Consider the following 13,686-nt stretch of genomic DNA (forward strand, 5'->3'; position numbering starts at 1 on the left):
CTACATTATATTGTCATTCCTTTAAAACATTTCATGTTCTTTTAAAAGCAGTTAGAAATCACTTCACAAACAGAACAAAGTATTTTTGTTATTAATACACGAGGAACTGGGCAAACATTGATGTCTGCAAGTGCCAACTCCCCATTTTCTCCTCCCTCCCCAGCCGAGACTGGAGCAGCAGAACAAATGAGAATTAAAGGCTGAGCACAACTACACGACTTCGCGGGAGACTTTGATCTAAAGCTGTGGGGAAACAACATGAAATAAAAATAATTCTGTAACAAAACGCGAAGGCACGAGCAGAAGGAAATCATAATCGCTAAAAGAACCAGCGCCAGTTCCGCAACACGCGCGCACGACACTCCCACAAGGCGGCTACGTGACGCGTCACCGCGCTTACGTGAAGTCGTGACGCTACAGTCTCGCGTGATGAGATTTGCTGATGAAGGGATTTTGTGTGAGGCGGAAGGTTTGGGGCTCGCAGGGAATGCAGAAGGTGTAAGTAGTGTTCGTTGTCAGTCACTTGCTGCTGCTTTTGCTCTTCTGGAAACCATTTAATCTTGAAAGACCGACCCCGCAGAGTTTGAGCCTGAGAAAGAGAAGAGCCATGGGGCAGTGAAAGTTTACACTGTTGTACATCGGATAATTCCAGACGACTATTTCATTTATATTGTTTCTCAATCATTTGCCTTCATCTTCTGACTCTTTTCAGCTTTCACATGGGGTCACCGACCCCCCTCTAGAAACAAATATCCTGTAAGGCTACAAATGTATTGTTATTGCTACTTTTTATTCCTCATCTTTCTGTTCAGGCCTCTGCGATTCATATTCCAGTCTCTTATACAAATCAGTGTATGGTTGCTAGGGGAATTTGGACCCTAGCAACCAGATGGCTGACATCTCAAACTGGAGAGCTGCTGAATAAGTCAAAAACCACAAATTATAAAAAATGAAAACCAATTGCAAATTGTCTCAGAATATCCCTTTCTACAACAGTTAATTTAAAGGTTAACAACCCCTTTAATTCACGTACCCTCTTCCCACTAATGCACCAGCCTGTAACCTCTACACTTTTCAATCCTATTTGTCCTGATCCTCTTTGTTTATTTTTCTATTCCAGCTGTGTCCCATCCCAGAATGACAATGGAGAGCAGCGCCGTCCTGCTGGAGTCCAAGTCGTTGCCCATGAACCTTTTGAATGAAATGTATCAGCTGCGATTACTGGGCCATCTCTGCGACGTGACTGTGCGAGTGGAGCATCACGGCTCCAAAATGGAGTTCAGCGCTCACAAATCTGTGTTGGCGGCATCCAGCAGATATTTCAAGGAGGTGTTTATTAACGAGAACATTCTGGATTGCCCAAATGCTTATATACAGCTCAGCGAAATGCCCTCAGCGGACTTTGCCTCTTTCCTTGATTTCGTATACACATCCAAGGTGGAGGTGGAAGAAGAACGGCTGCAGCGAATGATCGATGTGGCGGAAAAGCTTCAATGCCCAGAATTAGCCGAAACCTGTTTCCAGCTGAAAAAGCAGATGCTCGAGTCAGTGTGGTTAGATCTTCAGACTATCTCAGCGGAGGTGCAAGAAGCAGGAGAAGACATAAACACGCTGCATTTAAACTCCCTAACTGGACTCCAGGCGCCAGTGGCAGCACCCACACGGGTCACAGACCCCACTCCTCTGTTCATCCACAGCACAGTGGGGCAAACTATGGACCAGGATTGTGTGGATACGGCTTTGGCAGCAACTGAAAAAAATACAGAAAAGAAAAAGGAGGCGCTGAAAAGGCCACAAGCCAAACCCAAACGATCCACAGGGCGGATATCTGGGAAAAAAGCCGTTGTTGAGATCCCTAAAAAGAAATATACAAGGAAGCTCCGCGAGCAGCAGAACATCAACTCGACTCTGCCAATGGAGGACAGCAATGATATTGAGCAGCTCCCAAGCGATATACCAATGGCAGACGAGCAGAGCGAGGATAGTGTCAAAGCTGAGAATGGGGCTGATGCCGAGTATGACGGTCGCTGTGAGGACAGCGAGAGCTCCAAAAACGGAGACAATGACGACCAAAGTGCCACCGTGGTGTCCTGTCCCCTCTGTGAAAAGACATTTGCAGATGAGAAAAGTTTCCTGAAACACTCGAGACAGGATCACTTGGACTCAGAAACTGTGTATCGATGCGACATCTGCAACCAAACGTTTGCCAACAGGTGCAACCTGAAGAGTCACCAGCGCCACGTTCACAGCAACGAGCGGCGCTTTCCCTGCGAGCTGTGCGGCAAAAAGTTTAAAAGGCAAAAAGACATTAAGCGCCACATAATCCAGGTCCACGAGGGCGGCCGGGAGAGACATTACTGCAAGCTCTGTGGGAAAGGTTTAAGCTCAAAGACGTCACTGAGTCTCCATGAGAGAACGCACACGGGCGACAAGCCTTTCAGCTGCCCACACTGCCAAGCCAAATTCTCTCAGACATCTGCCCTCAAAACTCATTTACGGTATGAAATCACATCACAACTGCAGTGCAATCTGGGAAAAGCAAGAATCCTTAAAGGGGAACTATCGTGAAAATGTAATATTCACTTCAGCATACTGAAATAAGAAACCTTCTAAATACAGTCTATTAAAAATTCTGTACCGTTTCTGAAATAATCAAGTTTATCTTCATTATCCTTCTCTCAGCATCTGTTTTTCTTCATTCTGTCTTCATGCAGCAGTTGGGTCAGATGAATGGTCCAATATATCTTATAGGGGGGGCTCCTTTTGCCTAGAATATGTATTAGAACTCACTCTATTAAAATCACCAGACATCATGTCTCTCTATATGCAGGATTTCTGCAAAAGGCAGTTATTTTGTTTGTACTGGAATCAGTTATTTGAGTGAGCTCTAATTCATCTGCTAGGAAAGGAAACCCCCCTATAAGATATATTGGATCTAACTGTCAATATCTGACACCCAACTGCTGCATGAAGACAGAATCAAGAGAAACAGATGCTGAGAGAGGGATAGTGAATGAAACTTGATTATTTCAGAAATAATGCAGAATTTTTAATTGATTATATTTGGAAAGTTTCTTATTTCAGTATGCGGAGGCTTATATTAAATTTTCATTTTTGCGATGGTTCCTTTTTAATACAAGCACTGCTAGCAATAAGATTCTGCCTCCCCCCGGCATATTTTCCTTTTGATAGGGATTATCATGCTGCCCAGATATGCAAACTGTCTTCAGCGCTCCACTATTCTATTCTTCCCATAAATATACCAGTAAATAAGGCACACGTTATATTTTGCCTTTAAAAGGAATTATACTCCTAAAGGGATGTTTTTATATATCAAAAGTATCCGCAACTTCACGTCGTAAGATTTATTCTTCAATTTGGTTGGTTATATGGGAAAAGTCTGGTTGGATATTCCGCTGTGCAGGCAATGTATCAAACGGCAGAAAGAGAGGCTTGAGTAACATATTGAGAACTATGTACTCCTTGTTTTCTTCCTTGCTGTCTGCTGGAGGGGGGGGGGAGAAAAGGGGGTGAATTATGTAATTGAAAAAAAGGAATTCTCAACCAATGCCGGGGCAATCCTATGATTCTCTTACCTGTGCTTTGTGTATCTACTGGCGATAATGTGGCACTGAAAGATCAAAGACACAGTACAGAAAGGGTTAACATTTGAGGTTTAGTGTAACATAATTTTTCTACCAATCCCAGTTAATCCAATTTTAACTGGTTAACTGGGGGGAGAAAAGGGGGTGACTAAATTATGTAATTGAAAAAAAGGAATTCTCAACCAATGCTGGGGCGATCCTATGATTCTCTTACCTGTGCTTTGTGTATCTACTGGCGATAATGTGGCACTGAAAGATCGAAGACACAGTACAGAAAGGGTTAACGTTTGTGGTTTAGTGTAACATTATTTTTCTACCAATCCCAGTTAATCCAATTTTAACTGGTTTCTATAGTGCCCCCATGAGTTTGCCATGATGTCTGTAATGGATGGCAGAATCTGCCACACATAGAAAACAGATTGTTATAAAGCAGGGGATCCCCAACCCTTTTTTTTTTTTTTTTTTCAAATGTAAAAAGAGTAGGGGAGCAACACAATTTTCAAAATCATGCTGGGGGATGCAAAGTAAGGGCTGTGATTGGCTATTTTGGTAGCACCTATATGAACTGGCAGCTACAGGAGCTTCTATTTGGCAGTACACCTGGTTTTATTCAACCAAAACTTGCCTTCAAGCCTGGAGTTTAAAAATAATCACCTGCTTTGAGGTCACTGGAGGAACATCCAAGGGGTTGGGGCGCAACATGTTGCTCGTGGGCCACTGGTTGGGGATCACTGTTCTAAAGCAATGCGTTTGTTGTATTTATTCAGAACACACACCGGAGAGAAACCGTTTGTTTGTGACGAATGTGACGCAAGATTCACACAGAACCACATGCTCATCTACCACAAAAGGTGCCACACAGGTAAGGCATGGCCTGAAGAAAACACGCACTCCCTACAGGGTTCATGTTACATGTCAGAAATAATATTTAAAGGAGAACCAAAGCCTCTAGCACTAGATCCCTCGCATCTCCAGAACTGCCTGTGTATACTGCCCCGTCGCTGTACCTGCCTCTATAAAGCAGAGTAGCTCAGTGGGGTTGGAGACTGTCTCTCACGTCACTTTAGCTGCTCTGATTGGAGTATTCCCAACTGGAGCTGACTTGCACACACAAGCTTGAGGTGATAACCTGAACTGGCTCCCCAATCCTGCTGTGCATCTCTGCCCTTTAGTTTAGGTTGTCCCCAGTCACACGGATCAGGAGGAGAGGTAAAGAAAATATTCTAGTACCTTCCCTGAGCATCCGAAATGTTTCCCTCTTTCCTTGCTAGTGTGAAGGATTCCAGGCCATCTTTTTTGGTGGATCCTGCTGTAGGTTTTGCATACGTTTGGGTGTTTAGCAGGATTTTTCTGCAGTTAAAGGATAAGTAAACCTTTAAAATAAGTGAATGTAAAACTGACGAGGGAGATATTCTAAGCAATTTTGCAATTTACATTCATAATATATATATATTTTTTTCCCAAGATGAATTGTTACAACAGCGCCACCTGCTGGTCAGTTTCCCACCAGTCTGACCACCAAGTAGTCAAGGAAGTTGTCAGGAGAAAAAAAGAGGCTGCTCTGATGTTTTTCTGCTTAGGAAAGATTTGAGAGAGTTCTCTATTTTTTTCCTAAGCAGAAGAACATCAGAGCAGCCTCTTTCTTTCTAGTGAACTTCCTTGACTACTTGGTGGTCAGACTGGTGGGAAACTGACCAGCAGGTGGCGCTGTTGTAACAATTCATTCATCTTGGGGAAAAAAAAGAAAATAAATTATGAATGTAAATTGCAAAAGTGCTTAGAATATCTCCCTCGTCCGTTTTACATTCACTTATTTTAAAGGTTTACTTATCCTTTAACATTGCTTTCCCCTTGAACTGATACTCTCCCATTATGATCCCTAGGAGGGGGGGGTTGTAAATAAATGACATATGTATGTGATGTTATCATTTGTAGAGTAATTGCTCACTGCATGTTACAGTGTTGAGCTCTACTTTACATCAGGCACTGGTAGTGGTGTGCAAGATGAACTGCAAGACTCCTCTCTGTAGGGCAAGTCAGTTTAGAGCAGTAGCAGAGTCTGAAGAAACATGTTGAGGTCTGTCAATAGGCTAAAGTCACACAGGGCCGAGGGATTTGCTGCTTCTTGTTATTGTCAGTAGGAAGCTTTTCCCTTATGGTTCATTTAAGCACATTTAAAGGGGACCTGTCACCCTAAGAAATAATTTCAAATTCTTTTCGATCATGTTAGTTGAGCAAAATAAACTTTACTTAACTGTATTTATTATTTAAATTTTGTTTCCCTCTGTCTTGGAATTATACAATCACAGCAAGCAGGCAGCAGCCATTTTGTGGACGCGGTTATTAAGGGGAATTGTGTATCACCCCAAAATCTTGTGTATGCACCAGAATGGGGGACCTAATGTCCATTTGCAGTGTTCTACACAAATATAGAGCCTGAGGAGGGAAGGGGGAATGGGAGGAGAGCAGTGACATGTAGGAAGTGCTGAATGGAAAGTGAAAGTAATTGACTGCCCCGCCTCTATGCCACGGGCATAGAGGCGGGGCAGGTAATATTTGATTGACAGTTTAGATATTTAAACACCTATATAAAAGGTATGGATGTTTTATTGAAAAAAATTTTGGGGTTTCATATTTAATTTGCAAAGGACTTTCATTATGCAGCTTTTTATGTGTAGGTGACAGGTCCACTTTAAGGACTGGAATTGGAAACAATTAATGGCAGTTTTCTGCAAATGAAATGCTAGATTTTTTCCATTAGAGAACCTCCATCAATCTAATTATATAGCTTTTGGTGCAGATTTTGTATTTTACTTTGTGTTTTAGGTGAAAAGCCTTTCATGTGTGAAACCTGCGGGAAGAGTTTTGCCTCCAAAGAATATTTAAAGCATCACAATCGGATCCACACCGGCTCCAAACCATTTAAATGTGATTTCTGCTGCAGAACATTTGCACAAAGGAATTCCCTTTACCAGCACATTAAGGTTCACACAGGTAACATAACAAACACTCAATTAACAATTCTTTCCTTTTTCTAGAATGGGTTTTTATTATCCTCAGGGGTGTAACACTGTGGGCAAGATACACAGCTCTGGGCTCTGATATTGGGAGTATTAGTATTGTTATTTCTATGTCAGATTTGGGGTAGTTCACACTTGGAATTGATTCCCCCAGATGAACTCTTAATGCTTAAAGGAAAACTATACCCCCCAAACAATGTAGGTCTCTATTAAAAGACACTGAGTAAAACAGCTCATGTGTAAAACCCTGCTTCATGTAAATGAACCATTATCATAATAATATACTTTTTTAGTAGTATGTGCCATTGGGTAATCATAAATAGAAAATTGTCATTTTAAAAAATAAGGGCCGCCCCCTGAGATCGTACGATTCACTGTGTACACATACAAACCACATGTAAGGTCACATGAGCCAATTAACAGACAGAGTTCTGCCTTTTGCTTCCTCACTTCTTCCTGTTACAGTTAGTGTTGTAGTATTTCTGGTCAGGTGATCTCTGAGGCAGCACAGATAGAGTCACGAAATGGTGGTTCAAGGCAAGAGATGTAAAAAGGCAATATTTATGTAAATATATATTCCAGTTTGGTAAGATTCTTTAATATGTCATTCAATTTGATATAAACTATCTGTTGCTTAAGTATTCATTTTGGGGGTATAGTTTTCCTTTAAACTGGTGCTTATATATTTGCCTCATTTGTAAACATAGTAGCAGCCCCTTCACCCCAAGACATATAGTAATTTAGTTGGTAAATGAAGGCCTTATACTCCCTGTTCCCCAGGAACCAAAACCTTTGATTGTAAGCTCTACAGGGCAGGGACTTTTTCCAGTGTAAAAGTTTTCTCTCAGTGTAAAATTATGAATGTGTTTGAGCTGCAGTGAATGCCAGGCCTCAGTAATAACACAATGTACAAGCCAGTGTTACATTTAGCAGAACATTATTAGTATTATTTAGCAGAGCATTATTAGTATTATTTAGCAGAGGATTAGGATTATAAATATTAGCAGAGCATTAGTATTATTAAGTAGAGGAGTATTAGTATTAACAGATCATTATTAGTATTATTTAGCAGAACGTTATTAGTATTATTTATATTATTATTTATAAATTAGTATTTAATATTGTATCCAACATATGACGACATTTCCCAGGTATAGTTGTAAATTCTGTTTCCTACTCCAAAAACCACACAGGTTAACTGGCTTGTCCTATAGAGATAAGGGCAGGGGTATAAATCTAATCTCAGTAAAGTTCTGCAGACGGTGCCAGTGCTGTATAAATAGAGGAACTGAAGAATAATAATAATAATAATAGCATAGTTATGCTGGTTCACAAGGGAAATGTATTGATAACAAATGGTAGAATAGTTTCACTTTGTATCTTATGCAGTTTGTTAAAGGAACAGTTCAGTATAAAAATAAAAACTGGGTAAATACCGTATATACTCGAGTATAAGCCGAGGTACCTAATTTTACCTCCAAAAACTGGGAAAGCTTATTGACTTGACTATAAGCCTAGGGTGAGAAATGCAGCAACTTCTGGTAAGTTTCAATCAAAAAATTGAGGTTTTCTGCTCCCATTGGAGATGCCGGCGACCATTCTTGGACGCCGGCGAACATTCTTGGAGACTATTCTTAGGCACCCACTACTATTCTTAGGCGCGGGCGACTATTCTTAGGCGCAGGCGACTATTCTTAGGCGCGGGCAACTATTCTTAGGCGCCGGCGACCGTTTTTGCGCATATTTTGGGGGCTGAAAAACTCGGCTTATACGGTAGATAGGCTGTGCAAACTAAAAAAATGTTTCTTATATAGTTAGGCAAAAATGTAATGTATAAAGGCTAGAGTGACTGGATGTCTAACATAATAGCCAGAACATTACTTCCTGCTTTACGGCTCTCTTGGTTTCCACTGATTGGGTACCAGGCAGTAACCAATCAGAGACTTGAGGGGGGGGGCACATGGGTCATATCTGTTGCTTTTGAATCTGAGCTGAATGCTGAGGATCAATTGCAAACTCACTGAACAGTTATGTCCCATGTGGCCCCCCCTTCAAGTCGCTGACTAGTTCAGAGTTAGAGAGCTGAAAAGCAGGAAGTAGTGTTCTGGCTATTATGTTACACATCCAGTCACTCCAGCCTTTATACATTACATTTTTGGCTAAATAAATATATTAGAAACATTTTTATTTTGTACAGCCTATTTACCCAGTTTTTTTTTTTATACTGAACTGTTCCTTTAATGTTCAGCTTTGTTCCTACGGTGAGATTAATCATTTTGCTTTTAGGAGAGCGTCCGTACTGCTGTGACCAGTGTGGAAAACAATTCACCCAACTGAACGCGTTACAACGACACCACCGGATCCACACTGGAGAGAAGCCATTCATGTGCAACGCTTGCCACCGCACCTTCACTGACCAGTCCACTCTCCGCAGGCACACTTCAGTAAGAGACTTTACACTACTCACAAATGCACACCTGCTGCACCCCAATATCAAATTACCCCTCCCCCCATAAGATGATCATCTGCAGCAATTGCACTGGGAATGTATTACGATACACTTGGAGGCACATTTATCAAAGGTCGAATTTCAAATTCATGTGAGTTTTTAAAAACTTCCCGTAAATTCGAAATTCAACCAATAGAAATTTATTTAAAAAAAATCGTAATTTTTTAAACTCGGATGAATGGAATCGACCCGAAAACTCGAATTAAAATCGATTCGATTTTTTTCTCAGAAAAAAACTTGAATGTCAGGAAGGCTGCAAACAACTCACAATTGATCCCTGGACCTCCCATCACCAGGTTTTAGGTGCCAAATATTCGAATTTGAGTTCTTAAAGGGCCAGAGTATGACAAATCTGGAAAATTGAATTACATTTTTTCAAAAAAACTTGAATCAAATCTGAATAACTCCCTAGCCGAATTTGACCATAAAAAAATTAGAAAAGTCTCATGGTCAAATTCGGCTAGGGAGTTATAAATCTGCCCCTTTAAAGGATAAGTAAACCTTTAAAATAAGTGAATGTAAAACTGATGAGGGAGATATTCTAAGCACTTTTGCAATATACATTCATAATTTATTTTCTTTTTTTTCCCCAAGTTATTGAGGAATACATGTATTGTTAATATGAATTTTGTTACAACAGCGCCACCTGCTGGTCAGTCTGACCACCAAGTAGTCAAGGAAGTTGTCAGGAGAAAGAAAGAGGCTGCTCTTATGTTCTTCTGCTTAGGAATAAAATTAGAAACCTTTCTTAAGAACACAACAGAAGAACATCCTTAAAAAAAGAAAATAAATTATGAATGTAAATTGCAAAAGTGCTTAGAATATCTCCCTAGTCAGTTTTACATTCACTTATTTTAAAGGTTTACTTATCCTTTAATACACAGCTCATACAAGCAGACCAGGAAACTTTAATTACCTATAAAGTCGTGCAACAGCTCTCGTCAGCCTCCAATAAAACCTAGAAGTCATCAGCATGGGAAGTCTTGAGACTAGGGATGCACCGAATCCAGGATTCGGTTCGGGATTCGGCCAGGATTCTGCCTTTTTCAGCAGGATTTGGCCAAATCCTTCTTCCCGGGCCGAACTTATCCGAATTTGCATATGCAAATTAGGGGTGGGGAGGGAAATTGTGTGACTTTTTGTCAGAAAACAAGTGAAAATGCTTTCTGCTTCCCACCCCTAATTTGCATATGCAAATTAGGGTTCAGTTCGGTATTCGGCCGAATCCTTTGCGAAGGATTCGGGGGTTCAGCCGAATCCAAAATAGTGGATTCGGTGCATCCCTACTTGAGACTACTAATTTACTTGCTGCGGCACATGAATTAGAGTCCTGCACGGGTCCAATCAGGCAGACCTATGCCCAACTCGGACCCGCCACCCATTATGCCCCCACACCCAGACCCACTATTCAACCCAGCACGCAAGCTAGTGATGTGCAGGTCGGGATTTCCCCGACCCTAACCCGTCCTCCCTTGGCCCATGCCCGCCCTTATCCGCACTTCTGGGTTGCTTTTATAGGCCCGCCTGCTGATGATGTCATTAAAGGGACGGGGCAAGCAGGCGCAGCATCTATCAAAAACGAACCCTGAAGTCGGAAGCCGGCATCTTACCCGCAAAGAAGCTTGCAAGGTCGGCCCGACCCCGCAGGTACAGAGTCGGCCTGCACATCACTATTGCAAGCAGCTTGCTTACCCCCCGACCCCCCCAAACCCGGCACCCGCAAAAACGGAAGTGACATCGCTGTAACAGGAAGTGATGTCACTTTTACCCGGAAGTTACATCGTGCAGGACCCTAACATGCTTGACTCTAACATGAGCAACTGCTTTCTTTTCAGGGTACATGTGATTGGCATGCATGTTTGTTTATTTCAGATCCATGACAAAAACACGCCATGGAAGTCATTCCTGGTAGTTCTGGACTCTAAAGATGAAGGACAGAAATGTGATCAGGCTGAGGAAGGTCCAGAGGATTTGCCTAACCCCGGAGCAGAGAAAGTAACTTACCCAGAGAACGGCCATTATCACAATTTGACTGTGGTTCCTGGAACAGTTGATTTGTTGCCTGAAAACAGCTCTACCTCTCTGATTGGCTGCAAGCTGGACTGTTCCGTTATACCTCAAGAAGTGTTTATTGCTACCGCTTTAAACCACCTGACTGTTGTTCATGCGCCGGGAGAAACCATTCAGGCCGTTGTAAATCTCGAGTAGTTCTGCTGCGCTCTTAGCACCATTCCAGATAAATTAATTAAATAAATACCCAAAGTCCAGTGAATCAGATCAGAGACTGGTTTTGAGTTTATTTGATGAATTTCCTGCATAAATATATTTCTGTTCCAGTCTTGATTTGACAATATCGTTTATTAACATTAAACACTAGGGCAAGTGGAGAAGAAGATTCTAAGATACTTTTTTTTTTTTTTTTTTTTTTTAAAGAAAAAGGTAATCACTGGGAGGTAAAAAATGATTAGGCAGCAATTCTAATTGTTAACCTACTTATCCCCCGCCAGCACTCGGGAACACCATTCACCTATTAAAGGAGAAGTAAAGCCTAACTAAAGAAGTAGCTAGAAATGTTGTTACCGTATATACTCGAGTATAAGCCGACCCAAGTATAAGCTGAGGTACCTAATTTTACCTACGAAAACTTGGAAAACTTATTGACTCGAGTATAAGCCTAGACACAACTACAGCCCTGTCTCCCAGCAGCGCACATTCCGCCAAAGCGACCCCCCAGCGATCAACTGGACTTCTTTGCAAAGATGATGGTGACAGAGAATTGCTAAACGGATTACTGTGTGCATTGTCCCACTGTCCCACTACAATGTGCAGAGGGCGCTGTGTGATATTGCCATCACTGTTAATCTTTCATATAACCAACAGAGGGCGCTGTGTGATATTGCAGTTTCTCCCCAAGCGAACTGTTGGTATAGGAATGATTAAAAGTGACTGCAATCTCAGCTACTGCCCGCTGACCCGAGTATAAGCCGAGGTAGACTTTATCAGCACATTTTGGATGCTGAAAAACTCGGCTTATACTCGAGTATATACGGTAATTATGTTTTGGGCTTCTGTACCAGCCCAATGCAACCACAGCCCTTTAGCAGTAAAGATCTGTGTCTCCAAAGATGCCCCAGTAGCTCCCCATCTTCTTTTCTTCTGATTCACTGCACATGCTCTGTGCTGCTGTCACTTACTGAGCTTAGGGACCCACTCACAATATACAGTACATATAGAATAGAAATGTCACAAGATAAGGCTGATCAGTAATTAATACAGATAATTACTACATGGCAGCACAGAAACCAGTGCAATTAGCATCAGAATTTAATAATCAGCCCTGTAGCATCAACTTATATTACAGACCAACCTCATTTTCTGCTGGATAATTAGTGACGACCCCTAAGCTTAGCTTCTCAACAGCTGCTCAGAACCCACTGAGCATGTGAGTGTCACAGACACTTTCCAAGATGGTGACCCCCTGTGACAAGTTTGAAGTCCTGGATCATTGCTGCTATTGACAAGCTGAAACTTTAGGCTGCTGCAATAAGTTCAGTATATAAAGCATGGCATTTTTTGCCAAATTCATTTTTAGGTTTTAGTTCTCCTTTAAAGGCGGACACATGCACAGTACATGTGCTCACCAGGGTGCCTGGCAAAGCAGAAGAGCAGAACTGAATTAAATAATACAGGTATGGTATCCGTTACCTGGTGAGAACCCAGCATGGGATTCATTATCCCAAAGACCATTGCACAAGTTGCCGTGTTTTTTCACCAACAATGCAGTGTTTATATTGCATAATACCAGCATAATTGTAGTCTTAAAGGACATGTAAAGCCTGCATTTTCCTACCATGTATTTAAGTTGGGCATATCTTCACCACCCAAGCCACATCATTTCCCCCCTCCGTTTGCCAGTGCCATCACATTTTCCTAAAACAAATAGCAGCTTCACCCGGCGGCCATTTTCCCTCTGACATTGAGTCATGTGTGCTGTAAAGTTCATGCAATGCAGAATGGAGGTTTACACAGGCACAACATATTTGATAAAAGGTACGGCTGGGGTTGAGCACTTTAAAATAGGATCAGACTGCTAGAGTTTCTATGGCAACCAGCAATGCCATCTCTTCATTGGCTGTTAGACTGGAGGGTGTGTTTAGTAATCTGAGCTGAGAAGAACTGAACTTGCTCATTAGCAAACAGCCAAAGCAAATTACTGAGAGAGGAGGAAGAGTGGGTTAGAGGAGGAGAAGGATTTCTAAGTGATTAGGGGGGTGCTGCAGCTTTACTGTTAACCTTTTAACAACCAGATTTCAAAGAGGCTGTTCACTGATTACATTTTTGTGGAGGGGGGGTTTACATGTCCTTTAAAGGAGAATTCAACCCTAAACTTAAAAAACTCCTACCCCCCTTCCCTACATAGACCCTCCCCCCAGCCTAAAGCTGGCCATAGACACACAGATCCTATCGTACAAATCGAGGATTCGTACGATTTTTGGATCGTGTCTGGTGAGTGCCGACATCTTTCGTCCGGCTGAGATCGGTCGTTTGGTCG

At 41.8% G+C, this 13,686-nt stretch overlaps 1 protein-coding gene across 4 annotated transcripts; it reads left to right on the forward strand.

Moving 5' to 3' along the window:
* Nucleotides 1–342: 342 nt before the first annotated feature.
* Nucleotides 343–11,521, forward strand: gzf1.S (GDNF inducible zinc finger protein 1 S homeolog). Of its 4 annotated transcripts, XM_018264493.2 has the most exons (7): nt 344–498; nt 1,121–2,498; nt 4,373–4,467; nt 6,432–6,599; nt 8,912–9,069; nt 11,007–11,349; nt 11,411–11,521. In XM_018264493.2, exons 2-6 carry the CDS (start codon nt 1,138–1,140, stop codon nt 11,340–11,342), a joined length of 2,118 nt encoding a protein of 705 aa, XP_018119982.1. In that variant the 5' UTR covers nt 344–498; nt 1,121–1,137; the 3' UTR covers nt 11,343–11,349; nt 11,411–11,521.
* Nucleotides 11,522–13,686: the final 2,165 nt, after the last annotated feature.

Source organism: Xenopus laevis, chromosome 5S (genome assembly GCF_017654675.1).
Source record: "Xenopus laevis strain J_2021 chromosome 5S, Xenopus_laevis_v10.1, whole genome shotgun sequence".
Taxonomy (NCBI): domain Eukaryota; kingdom Metazoa; phylum Chordata; class Amphibia; order Anura; family Pipidae; genus Xenopus; species Xenopus laevis.